The sequence below is a fragment of the Pseudophryne corroboree genome, chromosome 4 (assembly GCF_028390025.1).
Source record: "Pseudophryne corroboree isolate aPseCor3 chromosome 4, aPseCor3.hap2, whole genome shotgun sequence".
NCBI lineage: Eukaryota > Metazoa > Chordata > Amphibia > Anura > Myobatrachidae > Pseudophryne > Pseudophryne corroboree.
The window spans coordinates 550,994,165-551,015,743 of record NC_086447.1 but is presented as its reverse complement, the minus strand read 5'-3'; the positions used below and the strand labels follow the sequence as shown (position 1 = coordinate 551,015,743).

The following is a 21,579-nucleotide window of genomic DNA, read 5'->3' as shown; positions in this document are numbered from 1 at the left end:
ATTTCTGACGTAACTTTCTTGATTTTTTTTTTGTTTTATTTTTGGGTTTTACTAAATATGTACACAAATGATACCATACTTACCTGTTCCACTGGTCTCAGCCACTTCCCCCACAGGTTACTGCTCTTCTTTTACCGGTTGGATACTCCTCTGGGTGCATGAGAAATGGCTGAAAACAATCATGTCACCTTCTCCTTCTAAATAAAACTTCAACATTCATTAGTACATATATAGGTTACAGTCATATTTTTCATATTTTATTATTTTCTATAGTTTGTATGCTGGCCGTAACTGTTTCCACATCTACATATGGCGGTGACTTGCATTCTCTTTTTTTTTTCCTACTTGTTTATTGTTGCTACAAGTTCAAACAATTCTTATATTTTCATTCTTGTCTTATATGACTTTGGTTAAACATACCACCTGCAATACCTTAGGATCAAACTTGCCAACCCCTCTTGCTGCCACAGGTTTAAACACTTTGTATGTCTGACCCTTTGTTTTCGGGATTATATCAGACATATTCTTATCCTTAAGTTCTGCAGTACCTCTGGTTCAAAGCTGCTCACCTTAGGGAATTGTACCCTATCTTTGTCAGTCATACATAACCATTCATTTCAAAAAGCCTCCGTGTGTGAACCATACTTTTCACACATAATAAACCTTGCTGACCTTCTCGGTCGCAATTATGACCTTCTCGGTCCCGAGTCTGACCTTCTCGGTCCCAACTCTTCTTCAGCCTGAACCCTAGCTACCAAACGCCCACTGCTTGTGCAATTGGATCCCATCGCAGACTTTTTGCCAATAAACGCAATCCCCAATGCACACTGCAAATAGACGGTGAAATCACCTAGCGCTTTCACTCGCTCCTTCTCCGCTGAGTACCACGACTCACTCCAATAGTGAACACCGCGTACCCAGTGAGGCCCTATCTAGTTTCTATTTACTGGAAGTGTTAGGAGTGACTTACCTTTTCCAGTAAATATCCGCCGCTGGAGATTTTCCTGAGAGAGACCAGCGAAAACTCCCTATACACTTATACACAAATCACGCTTGCGTATGCTCTATACAGCGCTAATGATACCGTGATTTTACACAAAAAGCTCGTAAAAGGGGTATCAAGTTGAGCTATATATCGCACCCACAAACGCGCGGTCCAATCGCACAGCGTATAGGTACTTGTTACCTATCTGCCGTACAACCACGGGTCGATGTACAAACAGCGACCCTCAGCTCGGAGCATAACAAAAAACCTTTTTACTGCAATACTACACAATGCACAATTCCCTATTACTCTCCTCTGCAAATCTCCTCACGATTTGCGTATTTCAATCTATATTAACGTGAGTCAGCCGCCTCACGCCACCAAGCCTCCACTTACTTGGTGTACCACGGGACCCGATTTCCGGAGTTCAAATCCACTCACTCCTACGTTCGCTCACTCAAATACACTTTGGTTTTTCTGTACAGAAAATGTTAATTCATTCAGATAGGCAGCTTTACCCCAGAGGCAATACAGTTTTTAAACTAAATTTAGAGTAACCTGCTTTTGAAATCTGATAGTTATGTGCTATTGTATTAAATGTCTACTATCCCACCTTTGAACTAAACGACACTATTGTGTAATTTGTACTTAGCGCCCGCATTCTTACGCACTTTGCGCAAACACGCGACTGTGCATGTCTCTTACGCTGCGTGCACAGTCCTGTACTTTGTCCGAGACACGTGTACAAAACCCTGCGTCCGCAATAAAACAAATGACACAGCTCTATAAATGTGAACAATACTAATTACTATTGCCCACTAGACACAACTTGTTCTGTATAAACTTTTATGCAGACCTGCGTTTGTGTCTTTATGCTTACTTCCTTAAAATACTGTTATTTCAAATTTACCTATATAGCAACAAATGTATCCTATTTCACACAGATCTATAATGACTCTAGCAATAATCAATAATTTAAATGATATGATTCAGATTGGATAGCTATCTTGCAGAACATACACTGATATAAATATACACATAATTATAATAATATAATATATATGTACCATTCACTGGTCTCCTATGAGACACCTTACCCATTCAGTGCTTCTAATTTGCATATCAAAGCTATGTGCTTTTGCCTGCCTGTAAAAGTGGTTTTCACTGCTAAGAAAAAGCAGTTACACAGGTTAATTTTCATTTCAATGGCTATCTTATAGCAAGCAGATTCTACAAGTCTTGGAAGGAAAAAGAGAAAAAAACAAACAAACCCCTTTCTTTCCTTTTTCTATCTGTGCAATTTCTTACCCCAAGCCAAGCATTTATCTTACCATTTACTCTCACTAGGCCCAATTGAAACTATTTGTAATTGACTATGGCATGGGTTAAATAAATGCATTGGTAACTCATAAATGGTGTTTGATGTGACCAAGGAAAGCTGATTGTTCTGAGCAGAATGAAAATCAGCTATTTAGGAAATGACCTGCCTAAAATGGCTACTGCTCCTCCCCCTTCCACATCCATGAGGATTACACAAAATGGTGGACAGGCCATGTGGTTAGTCCAAAATGGAGGACAGACCATGCGGCTTCCTTTGTCACAAAGAAATCACACACCATACAAGTGTTATGATTCCAGCACTCTGGTCTGAGGAGATCTTTTGTGAGGACCGGAGCACTGGAACGAAATGCTGAGGAAGGGAGCGGGAATGGAAAATAGCCCCTGGCGCCCTAACTCCGTTGTCTCGCCCGTGTTGTCAGAAATCCCCTGCGAGACTATGGTTGCTTGAGCCCATGGCAGCCGCGTTTGAAGGGCGGATTATGTCTGCCCAACTCCGATGCCCCCTCAGGTCTTAATGGGAGACAAGGGGAAATCCGAGACAGGGTGATAACAAGGGGCCCTCTGACTAAACAACCAGGCCAGGGGCTACAAGAAACTAAAAACTAGAATATGTGCGGAAAAACCGCCAGGGAAAAGGACAACCAAAATATCCACTTGTCTACTCTCCTACCCGGCACCGCCGAGTTCCGGAGAGGACTTGTGGAAGCGGAGCCCTCCGCAAATGCTCCGAAACAGAATATAAAGAAAAAGCAGCTGAGCCGCAACATACGGCAGAGCCGTAACTCACGAACACCACACGATATTCTCTGGTGATCGTTGAGGACAACAGGGGACCAAACGACTTCTTGGGATGAGATGACAACTCCAAGATACGGAACTTCTGAGGACAGGAATGACCGGATACAGCAGGACAGGAACAGACGTTCAGCAAACCAAGGCAGCATGCAGGAAGCTATTACCGGCGTCTGTGTGCAGCACTGGGCAGGTATTTAGCAGGGAGTCCTCCAATCAGCTGTTCAGAGCCTGATTGGTATTAATGCCGTGCAGCTGCCTTGCTGCACGGCCAGAAGACAAGTGTGTGTGCAATTAGACCCTGCAACGGGGAACGCGGTCCGCCCGTGGCGTCCCCGTTGCTAGGGTCCGTGCGGCTCAGCGCGCCCGGCGTCTAGCGTTGCTAGGAAGCCGGCGGCTGAACGTGCACGGCGTCCCTAGTTGCTAGGCGCCGGGCCGCGCGGACATTGCGGACCCCGGCGCTTAACAACAAGCACCAGAAGTTATTTTAGGCCTGAGTTAAAAAAAAACTATATCAAGGCTATGCAGCAACTTTTAAACCTACTTAACAGATAAACAATCCAATCTGAATCAAACACAATATGACTTATTTGAACCTTGTTTTGCAACAATAAAAATACATTTTAGCATCTTAAATATTATGAGAAACGCATTGTCCCTTGAAATTTCATATCATTGGCTTACTGATAACACAACAATACACACGGATATGATTTTCTCAGCTTTACGATGCGTCCACCACAAGCTGATCGACCACAGCGTCGCGTTTATAATGTACAGTGCATCATTAAGACCCTGATATCGTGGACCAGCCCCATCTTTGAATGCCAAATTGTTTTCTCACAAATATTTAAAATGCCCGCTCTAATATATATTGCAGACGCCTGCACCTCTTATTACCATGTCCCATGAATGTGCGCTATACATCGCAAAACACTGCATCCCATAAGAGAAAACAATACACCCACACATTATCTGAGTTCCAAAGCTCATTGATGTATATATTTGTTATTTAAAGGATATGGATTCAATATATATTACAATGTACAGTATACCTATAATTACATGATTACAACTCACACAGTAAGCAGTTAAAACATACAGTTACAGGCCAGCAATACAATACCATTCCCTTCAATGCATCTTATGTCTCTCTCTCTGCAAATAAATACAGGAACTGGTCTGCCAGCAAGTCCATCATCCTCTGAGACCAAACAGCAATTGCTCCTGTGTGATCAGCAGTGTGTTATCTAGTTTTTGGGGGAGGGGACACACTCATTCATGATGAGTCACTAGTCTCTTTGTATATGCTGAACAGGTTCAGCCTTGGGGACATCCAAAGGGGCTGGCATGAGCTTCCTGTCCACTACCTGTTTGGAATATCTATTGTTCTAATAAAAGTGATTTTAGCTTACATACATATAATCATAATTATTTGTTGCAATGTCCTACAACTTTATAACAAGTATCAAATGAATCTACACATTAATCTGGTTGCTTTAATAGTAAATATGACCGGTCTATCTTGTTTTGTTCAAATAATACACATACATGACATTACTTCATTATATATAATTTTAAATTATCATGATGTCTGGCGCTTGATATTATTATAGTTATGTACTGTATGAAATAAGTGTCGAATCCATCTCTGTGGCATGTCCGTGTAAATGCGTGTGTTACCATATATGGCTGTGCTCGCTGCGCGTATTTGCAAGTATAGCGACTTATATGTGTGTAGTTTGTATGTTCTTTTTATGTAATATTTTTGACTTCGACACCAGCGATTTTGGCTAACTGATTTAAGCAAGGGGATGCTTTTTCTTTTCCAGCGACCTAGCCAAAATTGACTTGCCTGCACAGTCTATTTTTAGCAGCGATAGCGACCTGGCGGAGACGCGCATTGCTATCGCTGGCTGCGTACACACAGAGCGATATGCACTAACTTTCTGAGCGATTTTGACTATATAGTCAAAATCGCTCAGCTATATCACTCCGTGTGTATGGACCTAAACTCAATAAAAATTGTTTGAACACAAAAAGTCTGCAACCTGCCCTGGCTAAGTACAGTATCATTATAATGAACTTCTTCTTACCATCTAATAAATCAAATGGAAGTTATTGACAGGTTTTAAGGAAATGTGCAAATTCACATGGGTCAGATACACAGGTTAGGAAATCCACTCAAAACTCTCTATTAAGTTGTCTGTATTGTGAGAGAAGGTAGAAAGAAAAGTAGACATTCAGTATGATTATTATTAGTATTATTCTTAATATTATCATCATCATCATCATCATCATCATCACTATTTTAGATTTTTCCTTTCAGTAAGCACCTTAAGCATGAGGCACCCAAAGCATAATCCCCAGCAAGTGCTGGTATCGGGGGGAGGAACGTGCTGCATCGGAACTAATTGGATAGCTTCCGGCGAACCTATTAGCAGCGTTAAATTACCGCTGCTAATAGGATACTCCCCTATAAGTATACAGCATAAAATAAAAGAACAGCTGACAAAGTGAACAGAGTGCAGCAAGGCCTTTACACAATCCCTACCTGCTATTTGTTAAAGTTTTTTGTTATTTTGTTTTTCTCATTTTACTCATTGAAAAGTTTAAGCTACTGATATACTCTTATAAAATATTTTACATTTTAGTAAATAAATGATTGGAAAGGCTGTAATATCTTTAGCAGTGCTTTACAGAGTAAATCTGGGTACACATTTCACGACCTGTGTACCCAGCCGACGGCAGATGTGATGGAATGATATATAGTGCAGTCCATACATGCTGCACGCTTTGATTAACGGCCACATGATATATCGTTCCTCGACGCATCTGAAAGCATGTTATCGTCAGCCACATCTTCAGATTGAGCAGCATGTAGGGCCGGCCTGAAGATGCGACGCGACGGGCGATGCCACGGAAGCATGCACAGTGTGTACACACTGGGCGATTTGATCAATTTCCTGTTCCGATCTGTCGGAATCGAGCAAATTGTTCAAAATATCATCTAGGGTGTACCCAGCTTAAGAAAAATATTCCGGACATAATAACAAATGGATGATTTTAACATTTTCACAAACATGAGACAACAGGAGCGAGGACCATCTCATAGAGCGCACATTGTGTGGTCAGTCCTGACACAACTTTGTGTTTCAGGAGGGCATTGTGCTACTGGGGTGCCATTCTTTCACTGAAAAATATTATATTTTGTTTTACCCAATGTGGTGCCTAGATTTTTGAGGGCCACCCATTCTTGCTTGGATAAGTTGTGATGATGCCGCTGTTCAGCCTTGGTGTATTTGTCAACAGATTCGTCCATCAGACGTATATATGATTTGATGGAGGAGTTCGTGGATGGAGGATCAAAGAGGGATTGACTTCTTTTATTCAAAAAAGGTTGGAGGCAGGTGTCGGTAAGGGATTCTGCATTGGATGTAAGGAAAAATATTCCTGCCGACGTAGCTCCCTGGCAAATTGGAAAAGCTCTATTTTCCAAGTGAGTTTGTTGTGCGGATTGGTAGGGACAAAAGAGAGTCCGTTGTTGAGGACACCTAACTCCATTGGGGTGAGGGTGCGCTTGGAGAGGTTGTACCCTAGGTCTTGTTTTTTGCAACACAATCTTTTGAGTCTCGTGTTCTGACCGCAACGACGGGTGGCCGCCCTCTTGCTTTTGAAGATAGGGGGGCTGCTTGATCTAAAGGGACAGCGTGTGTCTCTTGTGAGCCATCGGAGTCGGCTAAAGCAAACTCGCTATCACTGTTGGACGAGGCTGCTGACCTGGAAGTGTTTTCCCTTTGTCGACGCCACCCCTGTCTGGGTCTTGAGTGGGTTTTTTGGAAAGTGTTGGGTCCCCCTCCCATCAGCCATCGGTATACCCTGTTGTTTTCATAGTCGTCTTGGACGATGTTATGCTTATTCTTTTTAAACTTAATTAGGTCCCTACGGTAGTTGTCGCATTGGGTTCGCAGCTTGGACAGCCAGTCGTGGGACTCATCCTGTTGCAGGAACATCAGATGGTCAGATTCAAAAGAATTGATTTTCTCCTTGACCACTTTTAGCTCTCTGCCCGCCTCCTCTATCACCAACAGCATCAGGTCAAGACTACATTTGTTGGTGATCCCTATCCATTTTTTGCAGAACTCAGGGTTGAACCTCCCTATGGTGGGTGCGTTCCTAACCCTGAAACCTCCGGGGATCATGCATTCCCTATGATAATCGGAGAGGGAAATGCCGTGCAGTAAAAAATCAATCTCCCTTCGTTTCAGTTTATACAGCTGCTGATACAGGTCATCTGGACCAAAGGGTTGCTCCGTGGAAGATAGCTGTTCTTTGAAATAAAGTCTGTCAGCATCCTCGTCAGTGAAACTGTATAGGTCCCCTTTGTTGATGTTAAGATGCTTGTATCCTCTGACCTCATCCATACTGGCTGCTGAGGTGCTGGGATTCATGACTGGAGCCCTGCTGGAGTCTGTGGCTGTGAAGTGATGAGAAAATGTGCAGGGTTGCGCTGCAGTGCACGGAGCTGAGTGCTAGAGACACCACGTGCCCCAAGTGATTCACCAGAGGTGCTGGTAATACTAGTGAAACACTGCAGCTAGGACAGGCGACAGTTCTTTCATCTTGCAGGAGATATGAGTAGAAAGAATTTGTTAAGTAGGTGCGGTGCCCTGGCTCAGGTAGGTGCAGTCCAATGTACAGCCCCTGAATGGATAACAAATGGAAGCAGCCCGGCACTCCTCTGTATGACAAAAGTGCCCCGGTGCCCTCAGTGTAGGTGCCCTCAGCGGGTCTCCTTCCTCTTAAGGTGAGTCACTCTTTCTACACACACTCTCTCACATCTTGACAAATGGGTTCAATTCCCCGAAACGTTGATGGATACCACTTTGATGTCTTAATACAATTTGTTTTTCTACAAGACCCTGAGTGCCGCAGATTTTTTGTTTGATATATATATATATATATATATATATATATACACACACGTATTAGTTGTCTTTACCTACTTCTGTGCTGGGACTGGGCTGGCTGGGCCCTTCTGATGCACCTCAGAGTGCAGACAGAGCGACTTTGGGAGTCATGACACCATGAATTGCAGACACCGGACCCTGCGCGCCCCTCCAACAGGCCCAGGCCTGGATAGAGAGTACCCGCTGTCCCGCCCTATCTGCACCATTTACTATGCCTCTCTGTGCATTGGCTGCACCAGCCTTGGCAGATGATCACACCCATTGCATTCGCCTGGTGGGACCCTCGTTCCCCACTCACTGAGCTGGGGTGACTGATCCAGTGAATAGATCTGATTGCTACTCCTGAGGTTAGGAAGGAGTTGATGGACTTGTGTCTTTTTATGTCATTATTTTCTCTGAAATGTGTAACATAATTACAGTTTTGCAGAGATTATATATTCACACTGTGTTCAAAAAATGTTTAATTAATAAGTGAGGACTTTGGTCTTGTGTCTCTGCTAAATTTACTGGTACCCAATGAATATTCATTACTTATCATGAAAACATAAACAAACATGCAAGCTGGCATAACTACACATGGGTCACTGGTTAGCCATTAAGTACTTATATCAATGAATTCAAAGTTTATCTTTTCTTTTAATCCAATAAAGAACAAATGAAATACTTTCATGCTTAAAAATGGAAAAAAATGTTGTATAGGCCTTATGGGTCTATTTACTAAGCCTTGGATAGAGATAAAGTGGACGGAGATAAAGTCCCAACCTACCAGCTACTAACTGTCATTTTTCAAACCCAGCCTGGGACATGGCAGTTAGGAGCTGATTGGCTGGTGCATTATCTCCGTCCAAGGCTTAGTAAATAGAGCCCTTATTTCCATCTACACACTCGCCACACACTTATGCTAAGTGTGATGGCCCTGTGGCTGGCCAGTTAAACCCATTCACCCACAAACAGAGTTCTGGCTGACTTCCTTTGGTACCCTAAATAGGCAGTAGATTGCAGAGATGTTCACCTCATGCACGGTGCAAAATACTGCAGATGCAGCAGTTTTGTTTGTGGCTCTGAATTAGGGACCTTGGGGGTAATTCCAAGTTGATCGCAGCAGGAATTTTGTTAGCAGTTGGGCAAAACCATGGCCCTCATTCCGAGTTGTTCGCTCGTTATTTTCCTTCGCATCGGTGCGATTTTCCGCTAACTGCGCATGCGCAATGTTCGCACTGAGGCTGCGTCAAGTAAATTTGCTAAGAAGTTTGGTATTTTACTCACGGCATTACGAGGATTTTTCTTCGTTCTGGTGATCGGAGTGTGATTGACAGGAAGTGGGTGTTTCTGGGCGGAAACTGGCCGTTTTATGGGTGTGTGTGAAAACACGCTGCCGTTTCTGGGAAAAACGCGGGAGTGGCTAGAGAAACGGGGGAGTGCCTGGGCGAACGCTGGGTGTGTTTGTGACGTCAAACCAGGAACGAAACTGACTGAACTGATCGCAGTGGCAGAGTAAGTCCCGAGCTACTCAGAAACTGCTAAGAAATTTCTATTCGCAATTTTGCAAATCTTTCGTTCGCAATTCTGCTAAGCTAAGATTCACTCCCAGAGGGCGGCGGCTTAGCGTGTGCAATGCTGCGAAAAGTGGCTAGCGAGCGAACAACTCGGAATGAGGGCCCATGTGCACTGCAGGGGAGGCAGATTTAACATGTGCATAGTGAGTTAGATTTGGGTGGGGTGTGTTCAATCTGCAATCTAATTTGCGGTGTAAAAATAAAGCAGACAGTATTTACCCTGCACAGAAACAAAATAACCCACCCAAATCTAACTCTTTCTGCACATGTTATATCTGCCTCCCCTGCAGTGCACATGGTTTTGCCCAATTGCTAACAAAATTCCTGCTGCAATCAATTTGGAATTACCCCCCTTATTCAGTAAGGATTGCAGAGTCTGATTTTTTAGCAGAATCTGCAATCCTTGCAATCGCATACAGGGGCCGCCCATCGCAGGGCAAGGCCGCCCAGCATGCGCCCCACCGCCCACCCACTGCGATCATGCTGTAATTGCAATCGCACTGCGATTACAGCGTGGTCGGAGAAATTGTGGATGCCTCCTTCCAATACAGCCTGGCTGCGACGGCAAGACTCCCGTCTATGTTTTCTCAATCAGAGCAGCTGCATGTGATGACACACAGCCCTTAATACACCACCGACACGCCCCAGTTGCCCCAACGCCGTCCCGATAGCATTCGGTCACCGCCTCCCGCCCGCATCTGAGTTACAGGTAGAGGCGTTCACAGAGAATATGATCCACTCGCAGTAACTGCTCGCGCACACGCAGGACAGGACTTGTGGGTGCGCAGCTCTTTTCTCAAAAACTGCGGTCGCATCACAATTGCGATGCAACCTGAATAAGGCCCTAGGTCCAAGGTGTCTGGGTGGGGCATTTCAAGAGTAAAGGGGGGTACACACGGATAGATCCGCGCTTAAATTCTAAGCCCCGCTCATCGTATATCGCTGACTCTAGATTTGGCATGCATGCAGGACAGATCTCGTCAGATCGCTCACTTCACCGCTGGGTGAAATAAGCAGCTCTCCCCCCGCTCAGCACACATCACGCTGAGTGCTGAGAGGGGGTAGAGATGGGAGCTGAGCGGTCTGTGCTAGATCGCTCAACATACATCTCCCCCATTTGTACGGGGCTTAAAAAGAAAAACGGATCAATTTTGCTGGGACACTCTTTGTAGTAATGGTATAAGTGTGATTAAGACATAACTTTTAATAAATGATTCTTTAAAAATTGTATCTCAAATTTTAAGGAAGCTATTATTGAGTTATGTTTTAACATGCTTATACATTAATACAAAGAGTGAGAAAAGTGACCAAAAATCCTCTTTTGGCATTATCACGGTATGGAATGCCATTCATCACTCTAGCTATAAATTCATATTCTGCATAATTTATAGTTTGTGCATTTACAGTGGCTGATGCAGAGTATACCACAAGACAGCCGTACATACCCAGCATTGCTTGCATAGAAAAACATACGGGGCAAATGTAATAGAGTGAGAGTTTCAGAAAGTGAGAGATTTGGTAAGGTTTTTCAGTTTTTTTTTAAGTGGCAATCATTTACACGGCAAAACCAGGTTGATCTTGCTGTGTAAATGATTGCCACTTTAAAAAAAACTGCAAAACCTTATCAAATCTCTCACTTTTTGAAACTTTCACTCTATTACATTTGGCCCATGGACATCCGTTTGAATGCACAGTTCTACATATCTATGCAACCGCACCCTATGCATATACCTGGTTCCATTTCATATCTGTCATCAATAGCAGTGAGTGCTTTGGCTTATACTGTTTACATTAAGGTTTACATTACCGTAGCTATCACACGGTATTCACAAGAAACCTAGTCATGTGATAAATTCATCAGGAACAATTTAGTATTACAGCATAGCAATAAGTATCAAATAAAAATTTGTCTAAAATATCAAAATATGAAATAAATAAGATTAGAAAGCAAGTTGGATCTCTGCATTTTATCGTCACATAAAACTTTAACTACTATTTTCATAAGTCACACTTTGGGGTAGATTTAATTGAACATGTTTGTCTGCCTGTTGCTGTAGGCTGATTCTGCCTCCACCTCTATAGGCTGTCAGAAAGTCAGCCGCTCATTTATCATGCAGAAACTGCTGGAACGAGTCCCGATGGCTCCCGAATTGAATTGAATTGTGTGTGCTGACATTAGTGATGAGCGGGTTCGGATCCTCGGGATCCGAACCCGCCCGAACTTCACCTTTTTTTTCACGGGTCCGAGCGACTCGGATCCTCCCGCCTTGCTCGGTTAACCCGAGCGCGCCCGAACGTCATCATCCCGCTGTCGGATTCTCGCGAGATTCAGATTCTATATAAGGAGCCGCGCGTCGCCGCCATTTTCACACGTGCATTGAGATTGATAGGGAGAGGACGTGGCTGGCGTCCTCTCCGTTATAGTAGAAAAAGACTGAGTATAAAGACTGAGTGACTTACTTATAATTGTGGGGAGGATTGGGGACGGGGAGCAGCTGTTAGGGAGTACAGTGCAGGGTTTTGATTATACCACCAGTGAGTTTAATCCTTTGTTTGTTTCTCTGCCTGAAAAAAACGCTCCACCATATCTGTGCTCACTCAGTGTGCTGCACTGCTGCATGATATATCTGTGCTGAGTGCACTGCTCACACTGCCTAATTGTGGGGACTGGGGAGCAGTTATAGCAGGAGTACAGTGCAATGTTTTGCTGACAGTGACCACCAGTCCAGTATACGTTTGTCTGCCTGAAAAACACTCCTGTCTGTGGTGGCTTTTTTTTTCTTCATACTAGTTTAGCAGTCTGCTGACAGTGTCCACCAGGTCCGTTATTATTTATTATACAGTATATTATATTTATTTTATATATATCTAGCAGTACGGTAGGCCACGGCTGTACCTACCTCTGTGTCGTCAGTGCACTCGTCGTCCATAAGTAATATAATACTATACTATCCATCCATCTACATTGTATACCTGTGGTGGCTTTTTTTTTCTTCATACTAGTTTAGCAGTCTGCTGACAGTGTCCACCAGGTCCATTATTATATTATACAGTATATTATATATATATATATATATATAAGCAGTACGGTAGGCCACGGCTGTACCTACCTCTGTGTCGTCAGTGCACTCGTCGTCCATAAGTAATATAATACTATACTATCCATCCATCTACATTGTATACCTGTGGTGGCTTTTTTTTCTTTCATACTAGTTTAGCAGTCTGCTGACAGTGTCCACCAGGTCCGTTATACAGTATATTATATATATAAGCAGTACGGTAGGCCACGGCTGTACCTACCTCTGTGTCGTCAGTGCACTCATCGTCCATAAGTAATATAATACTATACTATCCATCCATCTACATTGTATACCTGTGGTGGCTTTTAGTTGTGCGCATTAAAATATGGAGAACAAAAATGTGGAGGTTAAAAAAATAGGGAAAGATCAAGATCCACTTCCACCTCGTGCTGAAGCTGCTGCCACTAGTCATGGCCGAGACGATGAAATGCCATCAACGTCGCCTGCCAATGCCGATGCCCAATGTCATAGTACAGAGCATGTAAAATCCAAAACACAAAAGATCAGTAAAATGACCCAAAAATCAAAATTAAAAGCGTCTGAGGAGAAGCGTAAACTTGCCAATATGCCATTTACGACACGGAGTGGCAAGGAACGGCTGAGGCCCTGGCCTATGTTCATGGCTAGTGGTTCAGCTTCACATGAGGATGGAAGCACTCATCCTCTCGCTAGAAAAAAGAAAATACTTAAGCTGGCAAAAGCACAGCAAAGAACTGTGCGTTCTTCGAAATCACAAATCCACAAGGAGAGTCCAATTGTGTCGGTTGCGATGCCTGACCTTCCCAACACTGGACGGGAAGAGCTTGCGCCTTCCACCATTTGCACGCCCCCTGCAAGTGCGCCTCTTTTTTTCTTTGCGTCATGTGCTGTTTGGGTAGTATTTTTTTGAAGGGCCATCCTGCCTGACACTGCAGTGCCACTCCTAGATGGGCCAGGTGTTTGTGTCGGCCACTTGGGTCGCTGAGCTTAGTCACACAGCTACCTCATTGCGCCTCTTTTTTTCTTTGCGTCATGTGCTGTTTGGGGAGTATTTTTTTGAAGGGCCATCCTGCGTGACACTGCAGTGCCACTCCTAGATGGGCCAGGTGTTTGTGTCGGCCACTTGGGTCGCTTAGCTTAGTCACACAGCTACCTCATTGCGCCTCTTTTTTTCTTTGCATCATGTGCTGTTGGGTAGTATTTTTTTGAAGGGCCATCCTGCCTGACACTGCAGTGCCACTCCTAGATGGGCCAGGTGTTTGTGTCGGCCACTAGGGTCGCTTAGCTTAGTCACACAGCTACCTCATTGCGCCTCTTTTTTTCTTTGCATCATGTGCTGTTGGGTAGTATTTTTTTGAAGGGCCATCCTGCCTGACACTGCAGTGCCACTCCTAGATGGGCCAGGTGTTTGTGTCGGCCACTAGGGTCGCTTAGCTTAGCCATCCAGCGACCTCGGTGCAAATTTTAGGACTAAAAATAATATTGTGAGGTGTGAGGTGTTCAGAATAGACTGGAAATGAGTGTAAATTATGGTTATTGAGGTTAATAATACTATGGGATCAAAATGACCCCCAAATTCTATGATTTAAGCTGTTTTTTAGGGTTTTTTGAAAAAAACACCCGAATTCAAAACACAACCGAATCCGACAAAAAAAATTTCGGTGAGGTTTTGCCAAAATGCGTTCGAACCCAAAACACGGCCGCGGAACCGAACCCAAAACCCGAAAAATTTCCGGTGCACATCACTAGCTGACATTACACTGGCGTTTATTTCATTTAATGTTTGCTGATCATGTTCACTATGGATCACTTTCCATAGAACTTCCTGCGTAATTTTACTCATACGTGGATTAACGTAAAAATATACAAGATGCAAATAGTGAAAATATCAGCCCATATTATTACTGCCACTTTAGGATTTTCCCCTTCATTAAGATCATGCTTATGTTTTTACTAATAAAATCCTGCACTGATTAGCTTCTTGTATGGATTGAATGAGTGTGAGGGACATAAGGACAGTATTTATTACACGGGTGGTATTCAGTATGCCGGCTGTTCGGATCCCGACACCTAGCATACCGACAAGTATTCTCCTTCTTGGGGGTCCAGGACCCCCCGGATGGAGAATAAATAGCGTACGCGTGCCACCGTGCCCGCAGAGTGGCGAGCGCAGCAAGCCCGCAAGGGGCTCATTTGCACTTGCCCAGCTGTCGGTATGCTGGCGTCGAGATCCGGGCCGTCGACATACCATACTACACCCTTATTACAAAACTGCTTTTGTGTATTTGAAAATCATTTTTGACATTGTTTAAAATCAACCTAGAATTTTTATGTTTTCGTTTTTTCATGCAAAAGTGTAACAAAAGGTTGAAGTATGTATTTCAGAGAAAGGATGGGACATGGCTCAATGGGGGTAATTCAGACCTGATCGGTGCTGTGTGTGTTCGCACAGCAGCTGATCAGATCTGAACTGCGCATGCGCCGGCGCATGCCAGACTGCCGACGGCCTTCTCAGCCCTGTGATCGCCTCTGCCTGATTGACAGGCAGAGGCATTCGCTGGATGAGAGGGGGCGGGCCGGCTGCGTTTGGCCGCCGTTTTAGGCGTGCCTGGACCATGTGGGGGGCGGGCCGCGGCGGCTGCGTGATGTCACCCGCAGCTGCTGCGACCGTCCCAGCGACGAGTAGTTCCCTGCCAGCGCGCTGTGCGATGCTTTTGTACTTGTGCGGGGGGATCGGGCCTGACATGCGGGGCGGACTAGCCCTGTGCTGGGGGGACCCGCATGTCTGTGTGACTGATCGTAGATGTGTTAAAGGTCTGAATTAGGTCCTTGATCGTAGCAGCAAATTTGTTAGCAGCTGGGCAAAACCACGTGCACTGCAGGTGTGGCAGATATAACATGTGCAGGGAGAGTTAGATTTGGGTGGGTTATTTTGTTTCTGTGCAGGGTAAATACTGGCTTCTTTATTTTTACACTGCAATTTAGATTTCAGTTTGAACACACCCAAATCTACTCTCTCAGCATATGTTATATCTGCCCCCCTGCAGTGCACATGGGGGGTCATTCCGACCTGATCGCTCGCCGCAGTTTATCGCAACGCAGAGATCGGGTCAGAATTGCGCAAGATCAAGTCTGAATTACCCCCTATGTCTGGTACCTCAATAGAAGTGTAATAGTCAAGTTATTTTATGTGGGACATAAATGTGCTCCCTTTATGTGTCCACTCTCATAATTAGAACCGTAACTAGGTGTGAGCCGATGGTGCCTTGCCCACAGCGCAAATGCACTGAGGGCGCACCATCGGGAATCACACCCGCACGGCCGCTAGCTCAGAGTCCAGACTCACTGCTGAATGTGGCGCCGCCTGTGTCCCACTGAAGCCGCCTCCCACCTGCCTGTGTCCCGCTGGAGCCGCCGCCGCCCGCCCGCCTGTGTCCCGCTGAAGCCGCCCACCCACCTGTGTCCCGCTGAAGCCGCCGCCGCCACCCGGTCACCTGTATCCCGCTGAAGCCGCCACCCACCTGTGTCCCACTGAAGCCGCCGCTGCTGCTTTAAGGTCCTGACAGCGCTGCGGCTGAGAAGTGTGTCAGGGCGCTGCTCTTCTCATTGGCCCAGCGGCAGCCCTGGCCTGAACACCGGCTCGGCTTCCCTCCCCTGCAATTCGGGAGAGACGTCGCGTGATGACGTCAGACTTCTCTCCCACACTGCCCTGCGTCCTGCCCCTACTGCTGCAAATGCACTGAGGGCGCACCATCGGGCATCACACCCGCACAGCCGCTAGCTCCGAGGCCAGACTCACTGCTGAAGGTGGCACCGCCTGTGTCCCACTGAAGCCGCCGCCTGCCTGTGTCCCGCTGAAGCCGCCGCCATCCGCCTGCGTCCCGCTGAAGCCGCCCACCCATCTGTGTCCCGCTGAAGCCGCCGCCGCCACCCGGCCACCTGTGTCTTGCTGAAGCCACCACCCGCCTGTGTCCCGCTGAAGCCGCCGCTGCTGCTGTAAGGTCCCGGCAGTGCTGCGGCTGAGGAGTGTGTCAGGGTGCTGCTCTTCTCATTGGCCCAGCGGCAGCCCTGGCCTGAACACCGGCTCGGCTTCCCTCCCCTGCAATTCAGGAGAGACGTCACGTGATGAGGTCAGACGTCTCTCCCACACTGCCCTGCGTCCTGCCCCTACTGTTGCACAGCGAGGAGCTGCCGAGCTGGTGTGGTTGAGGAAGGAGAAGAGATCCAGAGCCTCTGGAAGAGTCTGTGCTGCTGACTGTGACGCTGTCTGCCTTAATTTGTAGAAAAGGGGGACGCTGTCTGCCGCAATGTGTAAAAAGGGGGATGCTGTCTGCCATAATGTATAAAAAAGGGATGCTGTCTGCCGTAATGTGTAAAAAGGGGACGCTGTCTGCCGTTATGTGTAAAAAGGGGACGCTGTCTGCTGTAATGTGTAAAATGGGGGACTGTCTGCTGTAATGTGTAAAGGGGATCTACCTGGTGTAGTGGCGCTACTGTGCGGCGTAATTTGAATAATAGAGACTACTGTGCACCGTAGTATGAATTGGGTTTATTTTGTGGCCACACCCCTTCCCTATTAAGGCACGCCCCTACATTTTTTGGGCGCGCCTATGGCCCGCACTGCCCATATTTTACATAAGGGGGGGGCACCAATGCTGTTTCTTGCACATAGCGCTAGAATGCCTAGTTACGGCACTGCTCATAATACAACGATCAAACCAAGAAAACACACTTTGGGCTACATGTTATAGCCTGTGAGCTGCCGGAGGTGCGGGACTTTGTGCGAGTCTGCCCGTATTTTTAAAGAGTCAATCATTTATAATGCAAATACAACCTTTGTAAATTATTGTCACTTTAAAAAATGAAAAACCACTCAGAGAAGCGCTGTGGTTAAACAGTATTAATAAAATTTATAATTAAAAATATTTAATATGTGTATATGTCACAATACAATACATAAGCCAAGTATCCTGTGATTTTGCAGTATGAACCAAACATTGATAACTACAAATAGCAACAAAATGTAAGATACATTGTAAAAACTCCCTTAGAAATGTAACCTCTTGTATTCCGAATAAAGGTACAGCATTTGTGCTTATCAGATGCTCCTTATAATAAGCTCCATGCATGGGCTAATTGATCTCAAGGGCTTATTTGAATATTCCTTTAAATTTAAGAGTCCATCCACAATGAAAATGGTACACTTGAGTTGACTAACGCTTGATAAAAAGCTTGAATGCTCACACTCTTATCCACCAATGAAGAAAGGCTCTTTATGGGCAGCTTATATGGACTTGATACCATGTATAACACAGTGACTTTTAAGCTGGAACCGCTATTTGAACAGTCTTATGCAAAGCTTACCCTGGCCTTAGAAGTGGAGGAATTGAACGATGTCTCCTTCTTGGTAGTGGGCGCCGGCTGCCCACACCGCTATGCAGCGGCACGGAGGAGGCTGTCAAGTGCAATGGGTGAGGACAGGACTCGCAGGATAGTGTTGGAGCACGGCTTGTCCACCAAAGCCGTTCGCTCGTGGTTACGTAGCGGGAGCCGCCAAAGCGTGTTGCTGTGTGTCGGGTCTTTAGTGATAACCAGGATACCGGATGGCGTGTCGGGCGGAATGCTTGACGCGTTTCTCAGCCTCTAAAACTGGGGCTGTTTCATCAGAATGGTCTGACTCCCACAAAGTCCCGCACCTATGGCAGCTTGCAGGCTATTATATTTAGGGCCTTATTCAATACTGATCACATCTGCGATCCAATCGCATGATGCTGTTTTTTGGCCCAGCGCACATTCGATCCTGGGGTGGTCGGGGGCAGCGACGTGGTGTTGCGGTGGTGTGACCAGGCTTTTTTAGGGGTGGTTGCTTGATGTCACACTCAGCCACTGTGAAGGAGAGAATGGTCGTGCTGCGCCTGCCTTCACAGCCAGGCTGGTCTGGCAGGGGGCTTCCCTTATTCAGCGATGCAAACACAATTGAATTGCGATCACATCGCTGGTGGCCGTTAGCATGCTGGGGGGCCTTGCCCTATTCTGTGCCCTTGCTAAATTAGCAAAACTGCAGCTGAAGCTGAATAGGGTCCTTAGCCCTTTGTCTGCCCCTTTTTATCAAAGAATTTTATCCTGGTATAGAAAATGTTTTAGCAAGTAGGTACAACAGTAGGCAAGCTATCCATTGCATTGGCAGCACTCAGCACATGCCTATGAAATGTGGCCGTCTAACTGTGCAGCCACAAACACACTTGTCCTACTCTGGCGATTACAAATAGTGGAAGGTATTTAGCTATAGGTTTTTATTTTTTACACTAAAGTTTGCATTACCATAGATAATACACAATATTTTCATGAAAACACCATAATGTGATCCATTAATTAGGAACGCATTTGAATTATAACAACAAAAAGGATAACGTAATAATATTAAGAAACTATGAAATGCCCAATAGGAATATTAGGATACAAGTTGCATCTCTGTGCATTTTATGGTCATGTAAAAATGTAATATCTCCTATTTTCATTAGTCACACTTTATTTATCAAATCTTGGTGAAAGGTAAAGTGGATATGTTGCTCATACCACCAATCAGTGTCTGTCTTTTTTTTTTCTAGCACAGCCTATAAAATGACAGTTCTGTAGGGTACACACTTGAACGTTGCAACTTCCTGACTGACCAACCTGATAGTTTTCCTAATGATCGAGCACAAATAATATTGTTCACAAACAATAAATGTCTGTTCGGAGGATCATGAGCAGCCAACCATGTCTCTGTATGCACTGTCAGATCCGTACACACTGCACATTATCAATAACATATCTTTCAGCTATATTGCATCTTCCGAGCGGTACAGCTGATGTAATATATCTGAACTGTACATTTTTGATAGGTAATTTGGGTGCACACACTTATCGTTGATCGCCTCTACACACAATATGTTTTCTAGTGCAGTGGTTCTCAACCTCAGTCCTCAAGTACCCTCAACGGTTCATGTTTTCCAGGTCTCCTCACAGGATTGCAAGTGAAATAATTTGCTCCACCTGTGGTTCTTTTAAAATGTGTCAGTGAGTAATGAATACAGCTGTTCAACTGCTAGGTGACCTGGAAAACATGAACTGTTGGGGGTACTTGAGGACCGAGGTTGAGAACCACTGATCTAGTGTGTAGTATTAGAAGCTAGAATGGGCAATTTCTCCACATTGGGGTCTATGTACTAAGCTTTGGAGAGTGATAAACTAGAGAGATAAAAACTAGCAACCAATCAGCTCGTCTCATTTTCAAACACAACCTGTAACATGGCAGTTAGGAGCTGATTGGCTGGTACTTTATCTCTGTCCACTTTATCTCTCCAAAAGGCTTAGTACATAGACCCCTTTATCTGTTTTCAAAATTAGAGTAATCTCCCCCTTTATGTGTGACATAAAACTGATGTTAATTTATTCAATTTTATGTTTTTTTCTATAGGATGTGGATTTTTTATTGCTATGTCTTCGGTCATAGCTGCTGTCAGTGGCCTGCTCGTAGGCTATGAGTTGGGTATTATTTCCGGAGCCCTTCTACTTCTGCACAGCTTATTAGAACTGACCTGTCAGCAGCAAGAAATAGTAGTAAGCGCACTACTGATTGGAGCACTTTTAGCCTCACTTGTCGGGGGATTCCTTATAGACTACTATGGAAGAAGACTTGCAATCATGGTTACATCTTGTTTACTTGTTCTTGCCAATCTGCTTCTTATCACCATTACATCCTATGGAAGTCTCATTGCAGGTCGGATTGTCATTGGCATTTCCATATCCTTATCTGCCATTGCAACCTGTGTTTATATTGCAGAGATTGCACCGCAGCATAAGAGGGGCATGCTGGTGTCTTTAAATGAACTAATGATTGTTGTTGGCATTTTGTTGGCCTATATTTCTAACTACGTGTTTGCAACGGTTACCAATGGCTGGCAGTATATGTTCGGACTCATAATCCCTCTAGCTGCTTTACAAGCCTTTGCTATGTATTTTCTTCCTCCAAGTCCTCGTTTTTTGATCATGAAGGGTCATGATGAGACTGCAGGCAAAGTGCTCCGAAAGCTGAGAGCATCTTCACAGACCAATGAGGAACTCACATCCATCAGATCTTCTATTAAAGCCGAATATCAGTATAACTTTTGGGACTTATTTTGCTCTAGGGACAACATGAGAGCTCGTCTGTTAATTGGATTAGCACTTAGCTTCTTTGTTCAAGTTACCGGCCAACCCAACATCTTGTTTTATGCTTCTACGGTGCTAAAGTCAGTTGGATATGAGAGCAATGAAGCTGCTAGTTTGGCTTCCACAGGAATTGGAGTTATCAAAGTAGTCAGTACAATTCCAGCTACATTTTTTGTAGACAGAGTTGGAAGTAAGACTTTTCTTTGTATTGGGTCAGCGGTGATGGCAACATCTTTAGTTACAATGGGAATAATAAGTCTTCAAATTGATGTCAATTTTAATAATATTTGTAAGATCAACTCACAGAGAAACAAGACTTTTGATGATACCTCATTTGATAAATTGGGAACAATAGATAAAAGCCATCAGTCTTTCGGGACAGAGTTAATTCTGCTACCATCAACCCGGGCACCTTCTCTCAATGTTTCAGCTAATGAGACAATATTGAGGCATTGGGATATTCAGTTAAGTTCCAGCTCCTCTAAAGTGACCCCACAAGCAGAAGACCTTCCAGTATTCATGAAGTGGTTGTATTTGGGCAGCCTACTCTCTTATGTGGCTGCATTTTCCATTGGTTTGGGACCAAGTAAGTTTTGTTTTCTTCTTTCAATATTATTATATATTTGTACACAGGCATACCCTGCTCTTAATCCTCTAACCAAGAAAATCATATAGGCCTACAG

The 21,579-nt window shown here is 44.7% G+C and overlaps 1 protein-coding gene across 3 annotated transcripts in view; it reads left to right on the top strand.

Moving 5' to 3' along the window:
• SLC2A12 (solute carrier family 2 member 12) overlaps positions 1 to 21,579 on the top strand; it is a 187,531-nt gene that overhangs the window by 60,248 nt on the left and 105,704 nt on the right. For all 3 annotated transcript variants that reach the window (XM_063917369.1, XM_063917368.1, XM_063917367.1), the window contains exon 2: positions 20,163 to 21,482. In XM_063917369.1, coding sequence (XP_063773439.1) covers positions 20,163 to 21,482 — 1,320 coding nt within the window. The remainder of the gene's footprint in view (positions 1 to 20,162; positions 21,483 to 21,579) is intronic.